At 40.4% G+C, this 18,566-nt stretch overlaps 1 protein-coding gene across 2 annotated transcripts in view; it reads right to left on the bottom strand.

The window, feature by feature from the left end:
* Positions 1 to 1,939: 1,939 nt before the first annotated feature.
* The window catches only part of LOC128618956 (EMILIN-3), a 17,401-nt gene continuing 774 nt past the window's right edge, over positions 1,940 to 18,566 (bottom strand). For both annotated transcript variants that reach the window (XM_053642689.1, XM_053642690.1), the window contains 5 exons: positions 18,533 to 18,566; positions 7,460 to 7,582; positions 6,087 to 6,382; positions 5,479 to 5,999; positions 1,940 to 4,754 (listed from right to left, as the gene is read on the bottom strand). The exon at positions 18,533 to 18,566 is cut by the window's right edge. In XM_053642689.1, the coding sequence (XP_053498664.1) occupies positions 3,486 to 4,754; positions 5,479 to 5,999; positions 6,087 to 6,382; positions 7,460 to 7,582; positions 18,533 to 18,566 (2,243 nt within the window). In that variant the 3' untranslated portion in view covers positions 1,940 to 3,485. The remainder of the gene's footprint in view (positions 4,755 to 5,478; positions 6,000 to 6,086; positions 6,383 to 7,459; positions 7,583 to 18,532) is intronic.

Genomic DNA, 18,566 nt, shown 5'->3' with positions numbered 1-18,566 from the left:
TGACATACTTAAACACGCTTTACATAAAATATTTAAATTATTCAGCATGCAAACACACACACACACACACACACACAACCACACACACAAACATTTAAAAATAATTCAGACAAACCGAGAGCATGCTACAGATTATATAAGAATAAAAATGTTTTTAAAAAATGTTTGTATTACACTCAAACAGCATTTCAAAAGCAAACATCTGTAAGCAATTTCCAAACAACTAAAGGTACCACGAGCATCTGTATTAACAACCGTACGCAAAGATAAAAATCTTGGGAGCACACAGACACTGCAAATGATCTCCCAGGGATGAAGGAACTGATCCCCAAGACACCAGCAAAGGAGCTGGTGAAGGAGTTGGAGACATCAGGTACCAAAGTGTGTACATCCACCATTAAGAGAGTCCTACATCACAGTAAAGAAGCACCTACTCCCTCCAAGGTATAAAAAACAAAGCCAGACTGAAGTGTGCAGGTGATCAGGAGCGTGGTGGAGGAAAGTTCTCTGGTCAAATGAAACAAAAGTTGAAACTGAATAAAGATCAGCGCTCTGCATGGAGGAACAAGGTGAGGTTTGTAATCTGAAGCGTGAAGCATGGGGGTGGTAGCATCATGTTATGTTGTTGGGGTGTTTTGCTGGAAAAGGGACTTCAGAAAATAGATGGCATCATGAGGAAGGAGGATATCTAGAAATATTGAAGGAACACCTCAAGACAGTTCAAACTTGGTCGCAGCAGGACAGTGATTCTAAACAAACCGCCAAAGCTGTAACAAAATGGTTTGCACTTATTTAGCGCCTTTTTTTTTAACCTTAGCCGATATAAAGCGCTTTACACTGGTTCTCATTCACACACCAATGGTAGCAGAGCTGCCATGCAAGGCACTCGCTTTCCATCGGGAGCAACATGGGGTTCACTCTGGCACGTGCAGTCACGTGGGCCGGGAATTGAACCACAAGCCTACGATTAGAGGACAACCCACTCTACCACCTGATCCACAGCCGGCCCAACACACCAACGTTATTGTGAACGGCAATCACAAAGCCCTGAATCGGGATCCCAGAGAACGTTTATGGACTGAACTGAAAAGGCGTGTCTGATTGAGGAGGCCCACAAACCTGATGAGTTACACCAGTTCTCTCAGGAGGAACAGGAAGAAATTCCAGCACGGTATTGTGAGAAGCTTGTGGATGGCTACAACAAGAATTTGATTCAAGTTCAAGCAATAAAAGGTCAATGACACCAAATGCTTGTGATCTTCACCATAGACACCCCCCCCACCCCACACACACACACACATCCATCCTTGTTTGTTTCCCTATGTAAGTTCTGTGTTTTTCCTCCTTAGTTGCCAAGTATTATGTTGTGTCGTTACCATATATTTGGGGATTCACACAGGGACTTCCCCAGTGTGGGATCAATAAAGTTTTTATCGTATCTATATTGGTTTTAATGTTGAATTCCCTTTCCCTTGCCCTGTCGTACCTCAGTCTAGTCCATGTTTTAGTTGTTTTAGTTTGTTTCCCCCAGTCTTTGTATGTTTTAAGTTGTCTTAAAAATTAAAGTACATTCACAAATCTTCAAATTCTTCACTTCAGTTAATGTAGTAAAGTATAAACTCTTAAACTTCTTTAAAGAATAAAGAAATGAGGATTTTTAAAAACACTGATTTTAGTTCCTGGAGGTAGATTTGTGCCTCTTTCAACAACAGACCAAAACACTTGGGAGAACTTTAGCTGAAACTAACAAACAGGTTCATCCTTAATCTCTTCAGTGTTACCTAGCATGCTAATAACTCTGCTATGCTAATAGATAGGCTAGCTGTTAATAACTGTAATAAGTGTACATAGCAACAGATAGATTACAGTGATGCATATTAGTGCTCTCGTGCTCGCTGTCACAAGTTCAGTCTGAAGTTGTCTGATGCTAAAAACTCACCTTACGACTTGACAGATATAATTTGACAGAAATATGCTGTTTGAAAATGTAGTGAAATGTTTGATGTTGGGAATTTCTTTTTGAAATATAGTGTCTAAATTATGAAGTGAAGGAAAAACCCAAGTACAGAAACTTCAAAACCTGACTTAAGTACAGTAACAGAATAATAAGTCATTATAGTATAAAATTATATCTGAATTGTCATATATTACATTCTACAATATTCTTATGCAAGTGATATGAACTGAGCACATAAAATACGGAAATATGGAGACTATAGAGACCCTTTTCTGTCAGAAAAGAAAAATAATAATCACAACTTTTTCCTTTATTTTTTGTAGCTGCAACACTTCAGAATTCAAAATTCTGACTTATCTCATTTTTGACTTAACTCACTTTTCTAAAATCTATCAAAATTCTGACTGAATTCTGACAAAATTCTCAATAATTGACCTATTATCTAAAAAAACATCTGACGTGTCAAATTTGGCTTATCATCTCAATTATGATGTAAAACTTTTTGACTTATCTCAATTTTCACTTATGTGAAAATTCTATCTTATTATCTCAAAATTCTGAAAATTATCTCACATATTATCTGAAAATTCTGCCTCATCTAAAATTTTTCAATTACGTGACAATTCTGAGTTATTGTCTCAAAATTCTGTCTTATGGTCTCATAATTCTAACATATCTTAGAAATTCTGACTTATCTCAAAATTCATACTGCTGCTATCAAAAATAAATAAAAAAAAATTCATTATGTATTTTTCTATCTTTTCAACCTGCTGAAAATGGGATTCCACAGGAGACAAAAAATAAAAATGAAAAAGTAAGCATTGAGTCCTAAAGTGTATCTCTTTATTAGCGTTATTGCTGCCTCTAGTGGTTAATATTGGAAAAACAGTCCATCTTTTATATGTGATTATCCAAGCCATGCTGCAGCCACACCTAGTTCTCATTTTGTTCTGAACACAAACTTTTAATCATGAAAAATTATAATCTCATAGAAAAAAAAAACCTCAAAGTGATAAGGAGACATATATTTCACATACAAATAATTTCACACTTTATGTTTAGCACCATAATGTCGACAGTCATTTTAAAATAGACGTAACTGAGAGAAACGTGAGATGAGATGTGTGGAGCAGCTTGTAAATCAGACATCATTCCATAAATCTGATGTTTTCAGAATATAAAAACCCCCCAAAAAATAAAAATTCAAGAGTTCAAGAAAGTTTATGAAGTAGGCTACCTATTAGTGATTAGCAGATCAGTTGAATTAAATGTGCTACAGCAGGGAAAACTGTGCAAATTAAGGGGAATGGCTGGGCTAAACTGTACAATATATAACATCATAATCAGGTTTTTTCTTTATATAAGTTAACACATTGGTTAGAAACAACACAAAATAAAGACAAAAACAAAGATAACAGTCTAGAAGATGAAGCAAGAAGTAAGAAAACAATGCCCTGTTGATAAAACCAGAAAGAGAAACATCTCAATTTGTACAATCAGATCTTGAAGCGTCTCTGTATCCAGGTGGCTACTGGACCGGCTTGTTTACGCACTCCTGAAGTCCATTTTTGAGCTGTGCAAGCTGCTGGGTGTGGCTAGCGAGGGTGCCATTGACCTGCGCCAGATAGCTGTCGGAATGGCTCTCGAGTTCTGCGCGAATCCTCTCCAACTGATCAGCAAGCTCTCCCAGGCTGCTACACTGGCCTTCAACCTGGGCTACACGGCTTTCAACTCCCATGACCTCACGATGAGCATCCAGCGCTGTGCCCCGACATCCCTGCAGTTCCCCTGACAGCCTCCTCCTCAGTCCCTGCAGCTCACCCTTCAGCTGCACTAATCTGCGCTCTCCAGCACCAAGCAACTCTCCCTGCTGGCCCACAAGCTTGGCGATGTCATGCACTTGTGTGGTCAACCGCTGCTGGCGATCCTGCCATGTGGAGTTAACGTGACTCATCTCATGAGTGAATAGGTGCACGGAATCTCTCAAGCCCTTTAGGGTGCGGTTTACGGAGTTGACATTAATCTTGAGGAGTGTGATTTCACCCTGTATTGAGTCCTCTTGGTCCTCTTGAGCAATTTGAAACAGAAGTCCTTGCAGCGTACTATTTAGACGGTCCAACATATCCGTGTGTGTGTCCAGACGCCCTGAAATCTTCTTCTCCAAGTCTTTGCACTCTTCAATTTCCGTTTGAATAAGTGCTGCATCGGGACTGGGCACCGGAGAGCAAGCTGAAGTGCAAAGAAGCTCAAGATCTGTTAATTGCTTCTGGACACCATCCAAACCAGCTTCCATACGTCTACGGATGTTCTCAATCTCCGTCCCTAATGCTGGCACTACTTGGCCTTCCAGTAGCGCCGGAGATGTGGCGTTGCTTAATTCCTCCACAGCCACAAAAACACGCTCCTCCAGGCTTTTCAGTTTGTCCTCAAGAAGGGTTTTAAATCCATCCAGGGATCCCATACCTCCACCCAGGTCATCTAACTCTGCCTTGCCCAGACGGCCCTCGACATCTCGTAAGCGAGTATCCAACATTGTCTCCAAGTGGATTGTCTGCTCACTCAGTACGGTCTGAAGTTGCCTCTGAGACTCTGTCAGGCCCTTAACAGACTCTTCCAGATGCAGGGTCCTCTCGGAGAGATCATTAATCTGACCACAGCAGCCCGGGGTCACTGTCAGACCCTGGATCTGAGCCTGAAGATCACCCAGTTCTTTCCTCAGGCCTGTTTCACGACCATCCAATAACTGCTGGTGCTGCTCCTGACCATTCAGGTATTCCTTATGGCAATTCTTCTGAACCTGAGGACAGGAAGCAACAAAGGGTTAGTCAACTGTAAATTTCCTATATTTGCAGAAATGGATATCATTTAATTTGTATTATTTTCCTTAAAATAAGATATTGGCAGCCACTGAATGTTTTTTTTTTAAGTAGCTCCCCAAAAATACAACCCACGCACTTGTTTTTACAACCATTTTTACAACCTTGTTCCAAATCTAGCCCAGTTTTGCATAAAAACCGTGGAAATCCTTTCATGTAAAACCCAAAATATGGTTGCTCAGGAAGCATTTTACATAACTAATCCCAGGCATATTGCAAATTTGTTTCGTGAACGAAGGATAGACATTTGCAGGGTTTTCAAACCACTAACTGGTGATAAGCAAGTAGTTGTGAAGGCCTGGTGTATTATCCAGCTGGGGTATATTCCCAGCTTGTGCCCAGTGTAGGATGAAGGTAGTGCCCAGAAGAAAATGGAAATCATCTACTGATTTCCACTGTTGCAGAGCTTGAAAGTGTAAGAAATTGTAAAATAATAATAATAATAATAAAAATAAAAAAAAAAGAAGAAGAAGAAAAAAAGGAAAATCCTTACACTGGGACTGAGAACATCAGGGCTGTGTTCAGAAGATCTTTACATTATGCTACATCATGCTAGGTTTTACATGCTAGGTGATTACAAGACAACTCACAAGGTCAAGAAACTGTCCAAGACTCCAAAATGCAACCTCTACCATTATGACTCACCTGTCCAATCTTTTCATTGCAGTGATTTTCCATGTCACTCAGCCTTCTTTCAAACCCATCCAGGATCTGTGCTCTGACGCCAGCCAGTCTTTCATCCAGCAGCTTCTCCATTAACGTCTGGATGCCCCCAGTTGGCACCTCCATCAGCCTCTTCAGCTGCCCATCATGGCCCATTACCATACCATGGATCTCGTCCAGCATGTGACTCTTGACCCTTAGCTCGTCCTTTACCTCTGTCACCCTTCCCACCAGCTCACCAAGGACCGGGAAGCCCTCACCGCCCTTTGTGGTGTCCGGCAAGCCCTCAGGGATGACAGCAAAGCCCACTGTAGAATCTGGCTGGCGTGGGGCCCCACCTAACAGGGTGCTCACCATCTTGGTGGTGTCCTCACGAAGCGAGACACGGAGACGGTCCTCCAGGCCAGTGATCAGACCATTCAGAGTGTCCAAACCCTGTGAAAGCCTCCTTAGATCCTGCTCCATACGATCTAGACGCTCGCCAGAGACACCCATACTTGGACCTAAAGGCAAGAGGTCATGAATAAGCTTCAAGAGAACCATTGTCTGGAAAGCAGCTTCTTCCGATTTACTGTAACTTATATGGTTACCTGCCGAGGGCACGTGTCCGGTTGGCATGTTATCATGATGACCACCAGGGAAAAGAGGGATGCCTATCTCCAGCCCTGACCCAGGAGTTGGTGTCTTGTTGTGACCCCATGGGAAACCCTTCATCCCAGGTCTGGGTCCTTGAATGGAGCCCTTGAATGGTGGTATGATGGAGTCTGGGCCAGGCGTAGGGCCACCAAAGCAGTTTTCTCCAGAGTAGCCTGGGCAGCAGCGCCATTCCAGCTCTGTCACTGTCTTATGGCCAACCTTGTAGGTAGGTTTGAAGAATGTCCGATACCTGTGAACATATACAGTCTAACATCAGCTAAGGTTATTCCTCTTTCTCACAGGCACTGCCCAGAGTACTGAACACTGTTCAAACGACATCCTCTCTGGGCAGTATATAAGGAAAATACACACACCCTAGTCTTTGTGAGTCAGTTCTGAGCCTTTGTTCTCACATCTACCATGATGCTTGCATTCCTATAATGTTTAATCGCTTGAATTTGCACTTTGGACAGCATTTTGCTCTCATTGTGTTGTGACCATATTTGCCTAGCATGTGGATTGTGGACTTTGACTTTGTTCTAATATAATCTCAAACTTCTACCAAGTCTCGAGTGTTACACATAGGCACCTGATTACATTTGGAGCACTTGACTTTTAAAATCTCATGAGCACCATCTCTCCATATCTATGAAGTCTTAGAGTAGTCAGTTCTGGTGGTTTCTCGAGCAGGCATTGGACCAGAAATTCTCTACAACTTGAAATGTTCTGCGAGTATCAGATTGTGATCAACTTCCAAACATCCAGATTCATTTCCATATCAGAACGCTGATACATTTACACTCGGAGGATTGTGTACACTCAAGGATACATCTTTTGTACCTTTACTATTTATCTCTTACCTGAAACGGGAAAAAAAGTGCACCTTTAATGTACTCAAAGCCAATTAAAAGGTACAAACATGGTTCTTAAGGTAAATCAAGTTAAAGGTACATTACATTCACATTACCATCTAAAAAATGCACACTCGAGGTATGTTTGTAGAAACAATGAAATCATGGTTTGTCGATCCATGATCAATTTATTTGGACAATTGGAAGACCTGATTGAGATTGATGAAATACCAAGACAGGTCAAATGAAGTTTCAACTTAGTGAATCTTGCATAGGTTAAGCAACATAGAGCACAGGACTAAAACTTGAGGCTTTTGTTGTTGATTTTTAGATGCCACCACTAGAGGGCAGTAGCACACAGGGTCCTATGAGTGGATTTACCGTCACTGAAGATTTTAATATTTACCAAAATAGCATTTAAACTGCAATACTGTGACTACACCAGGCTTAAAAACATTCTATCATGAGGTTCTTACATCACGACAGGACACTTCTGTCCCCAGATGCACTTGGTGGCGTAATCCGCTTTCACGTAGGTGGCCACTCCATCCTGCATGGTACAGGTGATGTTCTTCTGGACAATATAGGCACAGTGGTTTCTGAAAGAGAGAATGGATGGATCAGGAGATGGAATTTTAAACTCCTTGGCAATGCACACCATCTCTTTCCTGGAATCACTGCAACTTCCTTGAAACATAACATTTAAAGGGAAAGGGAAGAAGTCTTGAGGGACAACATGTCATGGTTATTGCTAAACACGCTAAACGTTGTCCATCTTAACAACCGTTTCAGCCAGTCCAGCCCTGCCACATGCTTCCCACTTTCTCGCTCTTCCAGTAACAGATTAATCAGGTCCAAACTCCAAGGCGCAGCTATAGCAACTGTTAAATGTTACTTGGCCTCGGAGATTAGGAAGCCATAATCAGCGCTCAGATAGTGGTGAAATAACAAATCGGAGCCTTTCGAGGATTTGTGCAGCTACACAGCTGTTCTACATATAACCAGCGTCCAGCCAGAACCGGAGAACAAAACTGTACACTGATGCGACATTGGCTTTTTGGTCAGGTTTAGTTAAAAGAGCTCAAATTTCATAACGGTAGCATAAAAGCTGAAATGGTTAGCATTTACCGCCACCGGGTTTTCTTACAAGCAAATTTGTGTTGAGCGTCATTCAAATTTGAGCCGGTTGTAGTTTCAGCCAGGGTTTTCCCATACAACTGTCCAATTTTATTCCCAATCCACTCTTAAACAGTGGTCCAAAAGCATGATAAAGAACTGAATTCTGGGTGTCAGTTGTAGAGGTCGAATGGCGCTCAGAGGAAGACCTGACAGGAGTGAGTTTCAGGAGTCCAGTCACAAAATGACAAGGGACTGAAAAGCACCCGAGTGGCCTGTGTGGATAGAAATGGACAAATCCTTCTGATGTTGTGAAGAAGAAATCAGCATTAGTGTGTCAGATTAGCAATGTGAGAGGATGTCCATGAACCGCACACGAGCGTAAATGCACAATTAAGGGGAAAAATCATCTTAATCTTCATGGCTGTCTTCTGGTTCCTGGAGGTTTTGTAACAGTCAGTAATGACCATAAGATAAAGGCCCTAATGGGTCCTAATGGACCTATGATTGATTTTAGAAGCACTGGATGGTATTTTTAATGGTTTGGGATTCAATGGTGTCCCACAGGAGTGTTGTGTGGTGGTCTTTGATGTGGGTTTAATGCATCTAATGGACTTCCTGCTTTTTGGAGTGTAACAGGAAACCACAATTATCAGCATATATACTAGACCTGGCACATATTCCATAAATAAGATGCAGTTTAGTTAATGAAACGTTTAATACATCCTGGATCTGTTGCTGAATCTAATTCTTCTAAGCTTAAACGTTCCATGATTTTCCGCCTTAATAAAAACCATGGCTTATCTTCAAAGCCAGGCGAGATGCAGAACGCCAGACTGGAACTGTGGAATGAAAACAAAACGAAATCTTTTACCTGGTTTTTGTTCCACAGCTCTGATTTTAACCAGGCCATTGTAAAGAAGTGAGCTCACCGAGATCAGTGAGATGGTTTGAAATCCATTTTTGCAATATTTACGACATGGAAGTGCAGACCATCACCACACCGCCATCAACCAGGAAGGACGATCAATCTGTGAGTGTGTGTTCCTGCCAGAACGAGGGGGATGCAGACACAGCTGTTCTTCTGTGCTTCTGATTCCCGGGTCGGCGTCTGAAAAGATTTCGGGGGCTGAACCTTAAAGCCGGCTGTTTGCTAAGCAGTCGTGGACGTGTGCCATGCTGCAACAGAACATCTTTTATTCTGGAGTGAAGGCGCAGCTCCAGCTCAATAATAATAAATGATTGTAGTCGCTAACAAATTGCTGCGGTCTCAGAAGAATCGAACACCTCCAGGACGTGTTGTTATAGGGAAATAACTTTGGTATGGTTTGGTAACAGTGACTGGACTTCATCACACCATCCTGTGAGTGATTATTTTACTAGAACAGCACAACACACCATGCTTTATTCCTTTGATATTGAGATGAGATTATCACATACAACAGGCACCATGACACGCCTGGACACGGATATCCATGGAATCATCGTTAGCAACGCTCACACAGATCCAAAGGAGTTTGTTTTTATCGGTATATAAACAAGCTTTCCACAGCGATGTGCGAAATCTGCCAAGCCAGTGAAAGAGACTGACAGCTGGATAGGAACAGGGTCTGGTGCACATCTGGAGAAAATGGATGACCTTCAGACTGAGTGTGAAGGATCCAGTTTCTGATGGAGACTGTTGTCACAAAACACACACACACACACACACAATACATATATATACAGTACACAAAGAGTTGGTATTTGATCAGGTCTGGGAGCGGTGTTGGACATGCCAGTGATATTTAATCCAGGCAGGTGAGCGTCAACGTTCGACAGTTCCTCCAGAGCTGCTATAAAACCAGATTCTGGCCCAAAATATCTGGCAGAAGTTAGCTTAAGTTTAAAAAACAACAACAACAACAACAACAACAATGCAGCCAATCCTTTACTCTGTGTAACTTGCAGTTATTCATTATTATTATTATTATTATTATTATTATTTTTAATGAAACAATGAATGTTTTTGTTTTAAAAGAACAAATATTACAAAAAGCTTGTTTTTTAATGTTTCGGATTAATTTTTGGCTCAAAAATGTATATTTTAAAGAAAGATCTTGTGAATGGCCTGTGTACTGTGCATCAGCCATTAGTGCACTAATATCATTATAGCTATTGTTTTGTGCTTTAAAAAAAAAAAAAACTTTTTAAAATAGAGCGTGACTGTAAAGGAAGAAAATGCAGCTGCTGAAAACATCAACAGGTGCTGCAGTTTAAAGATATTTTAAGTTTACAGGGGGGCAGTGGTGGCTTGATGGTTAAGGCTCTGGGTTATTGATGGGAAGCTGCCGCTGTTGGGCCCGTGAGCAAGGCCCTTAACCCTCTCTGCTCCAGGGGGCGCTGTATCATGGCTGACCCTGCGCTCTGACCCCAACCTCATAACATGCTGGGGTACGTGAAGAAAAGCGTTTCACTGTGCTGTAATGAACATGTGATTAATAAAGACTCTTTCGTTATATTTTAATTATCCGAAACGTTTTTCTGCGCACCCTGATCCGATTTCTATCATACCTTTTATTAATTTCACACACAGAGTCTCATCTTAACCCGAGAATAGTGCGTGAAATACCACGATGTGGCATTTGTTCAAATTTCGATTCAGGAATATTTCATTTCTAGACTTTTTCTGGTGAAACAAGTAGAAAAAAATATTATTTAAAAAAGAAAAATCGATGGTCTATATGTTGATTTAAAACCTTTTTCATTTAGAGCTTAACAGGAATAACAAGTTATGTTGTAATGTAAATGTTCAAAGCAAAGCAGTATATACAGTAAATGGCGCATACAGTAGGTGTGTACACACAGATTTTTATTATTATTATTGATTGATTGCTTTGTTTTTACGGCTATTTTTGCTATTCACCCTTGACTTATTCTACTTTTTTTGGTTTCATTTGATTTTATTATTTTTTATTATTTAGATCAGTGTAGGTTTTGAATGAAAGTGTAAGGTATTAACTAGCGATGAGATAATAATTTACAGCCCTACTAATGACAATCACATGTTTCAGAAAAACTGATCCTTTTTTGTTTTTTGTTCATTTATGATTTCTTTTCAAAAGAAACACAACAACAAACAAAACATGATTTGCGGCAAGTAAAAATAAGGAACATGTCTAGTGATGAGTTTAAAAATCTTATATTTGGTTTTGTGTAATTATATAAGAGGAGGACTGCGTAAACGTAACCGTATGTAAGATATTTTCACCTGCTAAGATGATCATTTTTTGCAGTGTGATAATATTTTTTGTTCGTTTGTTTCTCCAGCCTGGATTTAAAACAACAATGGAAGAACCGCTCATGTTTTATCTTTCTGTCATTTCTGCTACTGACATGAAAATAGAAGGGCTGGACCAATCACGGACCGCAGACCGACAACAACAACAGACACAAACGAACACAACATAGACGCACTCTCACTCCATCACCTTCCCTCGGTGAACTTTTTTAAAGTTTACACAACGTTTGACCGGAAAGTACCGCTTCCTGCTGTGTCCTGATTGGTTGGATGCTGGTGGTCAGGGAGAACACCAATAAAAAAATTCCAACTCTACCTTGATGCCTCCGGATTAAATTCACCCAGTCCCAGATTTACATTTATGGCATTTGACAGACACCCTTATCCAGAGAGACTTGCAGTACACTTGAGCAGTTGAGGGTTAAGGGCTTTGCAGAAGGGCCCAACTGTGGTGGACTGGGTGCTGGGATTCGAGCTCACGACCTTCCGATAAGTTTCCCAACGTCTTAACCACTGAGCTACCACTACCCCGTCAGGCTGATTCTGGCCAGTCTGACCCATGTGAGAAGTCGTGATGAAAAGCTATTTGCTCCCTTGCTTTGGCGTTTAGACCCAGTAAGACCACACACGTTGAAAGACGTCTCAGGGTTATCAGAGAACGTCGAGAACGTGTGTGATGGTGACGCTGATGGTGATGCCTTACAGCTGTGAAAAGCGCACAGGTGGATTCAGTTGAGGAGAAACTTTGCACCGTTTCTGTGTAACCAGATGAAACTCGAGAAGCTTAAACCTTGTCAGAAGGTGGTAAAAAACCTTCCTCGACATAAAACTTCACCTCATACTCCACTCATGAACATCCAACCTTTCCCTGGCTTCACTTCAAGCCTGGAGAAAAACTGGTCCCACTGTAAATATTTTCAGGATCACCTTTCGGTCACCAATACCCTGCTGAGTATCCCGAGAGAGAAGAAGAATTCCTTTCAGTTTCTTTGGTCGGTATACTTTTTCTTCTCTTTCCTCCTCTCAAAGTAGCGTCATTTCTTTACCGTCCAGTACTGATGTTTACATCTTGATCGAGACGTGATGAAGGCCACGGTAAATTAAACCACAGCCGATTTCGGTCGCTTATCTAAAGCAGGATTTGTTTTTAATAGAGTCTGGGTCTTAATGGTCGACGAGTTTCGAATGCCAACCCGGTCAGCACGGGATAAACGCCGTAGAGGTTCTAAAGAGCATAAGCCTCTAATGGGACTTACAGAGTAACAGAGATCTTTGTTTCCAAAGATATTTCTCTTTTCTATTTTCTCCCTCTCAAACACAAGCGTGACTGTTCTTTCATCACCGAGTGGGCTCGGATCTTGACCAGGCCATTAGATCAGATTTAGAGAGGACAATCAGTGGAAGTATAAATATAGAGATTGAGATAGAGAGCGGGACGCTAGATCAGGCCCATTACACACAGGAAATGGTGAGAGAAAGTTAGTACTTGTTTGTAGCTTGTTTCTTTTGGGCGTGGCCTCTCTACCATTTTTTTTTTTTTTAAATGAGAGGCAGTAGTAGCCTAAATGTGCAGCTTACAGCCCATTATAACTATAAACACCACTTTTGCTTAAAATGTATTTAAGGGAACTGAGGTCGTTTTTTTTACTACAAGCTTTCTTTATAACATCTCTAATAATATTTACTGAGAGGTCGTATGTGACAGAATGGCATCAAATAAAACAGTAAATGGGAACTGATTAAGTAGAAACTAAAGTTGTGAGTGACGAACTGAGGAAACATCCACATGCGGTAGAAGGAATTCGAGGTGTGGTTTTGGAGGGAAACGAGGTAACTAAAGGGAGGGGTTAGCGTTAGCATCAGAGCTCATCGTGTTAGAGGTTTGAATTTTTGAAATATCCGAAGAAAACATTTTTGGACTCGTATACATACACGGCGACATGCTTAACATCTTAAACATTAAACTCAGCATGAGGATGTCCTTGCTAGCAGCACACGGCAGCAGCTAGCATAAACACACTAGCGTACTGGGGACATGATTGATAAATCTTTACATCCGAGAAACATCTGAGAGTTTATACTCTCAGGAACTTTCCTCAGTGTTTTGGGTTACTCTATAAGGTGGTGTGACTGAGCGTAGCCACATGCTAATCACCAGGTTCTGCTCCACACTGCACAGGAAGTGTCTAAAACCCTATTAAGAGGTTTAACTCTCCCAAGAAGCACTGACAACATCCTCTCTCCTCACACACACTAACCCTTTGTGCCTCTTAATCGACTTTAGCGAGGAAAAACCCTTCATTTCTTCCCCTTCAGGCCTTTACGGCTAATTAGCAGAGATGATAGATGCTCTGATGGGTCTGCTGAGAACGTCTGCACCATTTCAAATCACGATTAACACAATAGTAGCTGTTTTTTCATGTCAATCAAGCAGTAGAAGTCTAGGCCAGGCTAAATTACATTAGAGGCGATTTTCATGACATTTCATGGCTACAACGCTTAGCTTGGCGTTCTCACAGCTGTCACGGCCACCAGAGGCTCGTTAGCGCTAAGGCCATGTGTTGAAGAGTAACTGTTCTTCCTCTGGGAGCTGGCTGATGAACGCTGACTCTGGAATGAATTTCTGTAATCTGTCATATTTTGACTTTTAATGTCTCCTGTGCTGATTTTAGAAGAACGTTCTGAAGTTCTTCATATCAAACCATTTAGTTATGATCACATGAACCAGGGGCGTTTTAGTATATTTAATTATGCTAATTATGACTGTTTAAGTTTTACCTCTGTAGCTCTCTCTCTCTCTCTCTCTCTATATATATATATCTTTTAGATCCAACACAGAAGAACCAATGGTTCCACCAGCATTTCTCATGGTTCTCTGTATGGGTTTAAACTCCCTGAATGGGTTCTATTTACTATAACCCCTTCTATCTTTTCCATAAAAAGGTTTTTTTTTAAATAAAACTATCTAGCTATCTTTTCTCAAAGGGTTCTTTGGCATGATTTAGGGTTCTTAGCTTTCAGTACCAGTTCTGCTTGGAAACATCTCCATTTTCCCTAGAGAGACAAACCAAAGAACACTTTAGGTTGCTAGAAGGAACCTTTTTTTTTTTCCTTCCAAAGAGTGTATTTGAGGCTTTCTGCAAAGATTCAACCGGGAACTCTCTGAAGTGGTTCTACCTGGACTCTGACCAGGATTAGCTGGTTACAGATGTTAAGATGAATTAAATATGTTCTACACTCTTCTTAAGAATTCTTTGGATGGTTTTTAAGGTTCCCCAAGGATTATACTGTTCTCTTAGTCTTGTTCTCTACACTCACAAAACATTGGTTCCTCAAAGGTTTCTTGGGGTGGTTGAATGTTCTACACTCAGCAAAAAAAACAAAACAAAAGGGTCATCAATTGTTCTTTAGGTGGTTAATGGTTCCTTAAGGGTTCTTTAAAAGTTCTTTGGCTGATTAAGTGTTCTACACTATTAGAAAATTAGGTTCCCTTAGGGGTTTGGGTTGTACCTACTGTATCTTATAGGAAACCCTTTATTTAATGCTTTATAGAGAAACTACAGTAAATAACAGGGTTCCCTCAGAGAAACAAAGTGAAAAATATAAGATGGACCTTTTTTTGTTTCAGGTTCCATGTTAACTGCTATATATATATATACATATATATATATATATAACTTTAATATGCATTTAAACATACACCATCAAAGACGAGCGTATATAATGATCAACATTGTCCAGACATCACTAACGGCTGGAGATCGATACAAGGTCAGCTGCTGTAAGATCTTTACATGTTTATCATTATTTCAGTATGTTTCCAGATGTGTTGCTCAAAGAGAACAGTCAAGAATCCCATCCAGGCATTTAGAATAAACACACCAGACTACTGGGATTAGGGGTGTAACCGAATATGAAAGCATTATCCGGAATAAACAGCTGTGATCTAAACAAATACAAACACAGATTTGAATAGGAGAATAGGAGAAGCAGGGTCTACAGGAGAAGCATTATTGAAGGGTCACAGGGAATCAGGTTGAGAGTAGAGGTGTGCATCAGGACCGGGACCCACTGCTTCATCCAGGATGAATTTAAAACGTTCACTCATGTATCCTTAGTAGCTGATGGTCAGGGTCGTGGTGCTTTAAATTAGGATCATGGTTTAATTATATTTTGGGAAACAGGACCGACTAAGCGTAAAGGTGGTACAGTGGTTATCCTCACAGCTTCTGTTTCTGTACATGTTCTCCATGTTGGTTTCATCTGGGTTCTCCTCCTAAAAACACACTAGCGGATGTATCCGCTGACATAAATTGCTCTGATTGACTGGCGTCCCACATCCAGGATGTATTCCCGCCTCACACACAGTGTTCCCGAGATCCACTGTGACCATGACCAGGATAAAGTGCTTACTGAAAGTGCTTACTGAAGCTTGTTAAATAGTGGCAGGGTTCATATTTAATTACAAAAAAAATCCAAATCCAAATACAAGATACGGACAATGTGATTCCGTTTCTCCCCTAAGACTGATCCATCTGAACTAAAACTCTATTATTAAAGCTACGGTGCACTCATGAGTACAGCTAGAACGCGTTCGTTCAGGGCCAAGAAAGAGAGGTAGCCAATCGGGCAGATTTACTTTGACATCAGAGACGTGTGGGATGAAGACTTACAGTAAGAAGGGCTGGCAGGCAGCATGCCGCTTCTTAGTGATAAAGTCCCGAATAACAACAGAACCCGATATGATGAGGCCTTGGCAAGAACGCTGTGAGGGAGTGCGGCTAAAAGCGTCTACACTAAAGCAGGGAGAGGAACAATGGGACGTGTTCGCCTGATTTAGATATTGAGAATAAAACAGATCAGGTCTCTTTAATACGTGAGGGAAACACCACCTTTAAGACCATCTAGAACCCTTCAATGGAGTTTCCCTATCAGAGAGGGTTCCACATAAATCCACTACACAAAGAACCACTGAGGAACCTGTTTTCTAATGTGTACTGTATTGCACATGTGGAAAAGGGTTCCTCGAGGGTTCTTTTGGGTTCTACACTCAAAAAAAAGAGTCTTTATCAAGGGAAATGAAGAAGGGTTCTTTAATAGTTATTTGGATGGTTGATTGTTTAACACTTTTGAAAAGATTCCTTACAATGTTTTTTTTTAAATGAATAACTGTTCTCTCCTGTCATTTTTAAAGGTTTTCTGTTCTAAATTCTTACACAGTGGGTTCCTTAATGGTTCTTGTGGATGGCTAATGCTTCTACATTCCAATAAAGGGGTTTTCAAGGGATATTTAAGTGTTCCTGCCTCACATTTTAAGGAGAAAATGTTCCCAAAGTGTTCTGTGCATGGTTAACTGTTCTGTACTATTAAAAACACGGGTTCTTCAAGAATGATCGATGGATTAACATTCTTCTCTCATTCTTAGCTCAAATTCATCAGTGGTTCTCCAGTCTACACTCTTATGGTTCAACACTCAAGGGTTCTTTGGATGTTTCTGAGGTTCATGAGGGTTATCTGGGGTACCAAACTCTTTTATATCCCAAGAAAAAAGTGTGTCTTATGGGATCGTTGGTTTTGTGTGAAAAATTCTTGGAGGAAGATGTTCCTTAAGTGTTCTTTTGACGGTTAACTGTCCTATATGAAGAAAATAAATGAGATAGAGAGAGGGACATTCCAAAATGAATTTGTTCACAGGGTGAACTATAATGAGGTGAGAACCCAAACAGCAGGAAAACTGGAGAACTGTTTAGAATAATGGAGCTCCTCAAACAAACCATGCAAAAGAGCAGAAAGAAATGCTGTAATAGTGCGATAATAATACGAAACAGTGGAACTACACAGACCGAGAGTGGCGTTATAAACCTGATGAACCTGTCTGAAATGAATCAAGTCCTAAAGAGTGAGGAACTCATGGAACACCTCTGCATGATGGGGAACATTCAGGGAACCAGCAGGTGAACGAAGGAGAGGAAAAGAGAAGCCAGGGAACCGATAAAGGAGAAAAAATATTTCAAAAGGGCTAAAAAGTTCAAAGTTCACAAATGGTGTTGAAAGTTCTAAACTGTTGACCAGTTTGATTGATTGATTGATTTGGTTTTGAATAGTTTAAATAGTTTAAGGATCTAGCACACCTTCACGACTTAATCATTAACACGTGAAAGGGTTTCAGAATAAACACACCAGGCTAACACCAGGGTTCCTCAATGGTTCTTTAGATGGTTAACTCTTATACACTTGGGAATTGTGGGTAGTGAAGGTACTGTGGATGGTTAAATGACCTACACTCTTAAAAAAAGGGATACTCAAGGTCGTACACACTTAGGAGAAAAATTGTTAACTGTTAAACAATAAAACAACAACAACAATAATTAAAAAAAATAATTCCATGTGGTTCTTTTTGTAAATTTAGCTCTTCACTCAAAAGATTATTAGCATATTCTAGAATGTTCTACATTCTTGATAAAAAAAAAATAAAAAAAACCCCACCAAACCCTACACTCCCAGGTTCACCCTCTCTGTGGTTATTTCGATGGTATATTTGGCTCTATACATGGTACAATGGCTCCTTAAGGGTTTTATGGATTGTTAACCATCCTACACTAGTAGAAAAAAGGTTGGGTAACGTTTGTACACTCTTTGAAAAAAAAAAAAGGTTCCCAGAGGGGTTTTTTGGATGTTAAATCTTTTACACTCTTAGGGGGAAAAAAATGTTCCTCAAGGTTTTACACTCCTAGGAGAAAAGGGTTCCTTAAAAGTTTTTTTTTTATTAAGTTCTCCAAAAATGGTTCTTCAAGGTTTCTTTGAATGTTTAATTAGTTAGTTAAGTGTTCTAAATTATTTACTGTAGATGATCAACTGTTTGACACTCTTGTAAAAAAAAAAACAAAAAAGAAAAAAAAGGCACTTCTACTGTACAGTTTTCTACAGTTTCACTGTTGCGGAACTCTTAAAGGTTCTATGTCTAATATTACTTACATTAGAGTGCTTTGCTGTCAGAGATGGCTGTGAGCAGAACCCTCTGAAAAACTATCAAAAGAACCCTTGAGGAACCTTTTTAACTTTCTATTTTTTAGCAAAACATTGAAAAAGTGCAGACATTTTGTCATTTTTTCCCCCCACTGTATTTTTTCTTTAGAACCCTTGGGGCACTTACTTGTGGCGAGTCATGGGTTTGCCCGGGTTAAAAT

This window comes from Ictalurus furcatus, chromosome 15, assembly GCF_023375685.1.
Source record: "Ictalurus furcatus strain D&B chromosome 15, Billie_1.0, whole genome shotgun sequence".
NCBI lineage: Eukaryota > Metazoa > Chordata > Actinopteri > Siluriformes > Ictaluridae > Ictalurus > Ictalurus furcatus.
The sequence above is the reverse complement of the archived record's forward strand: the minus strand, read 5'-3'. Positions and strand labels throughout refer to the sequence as shown.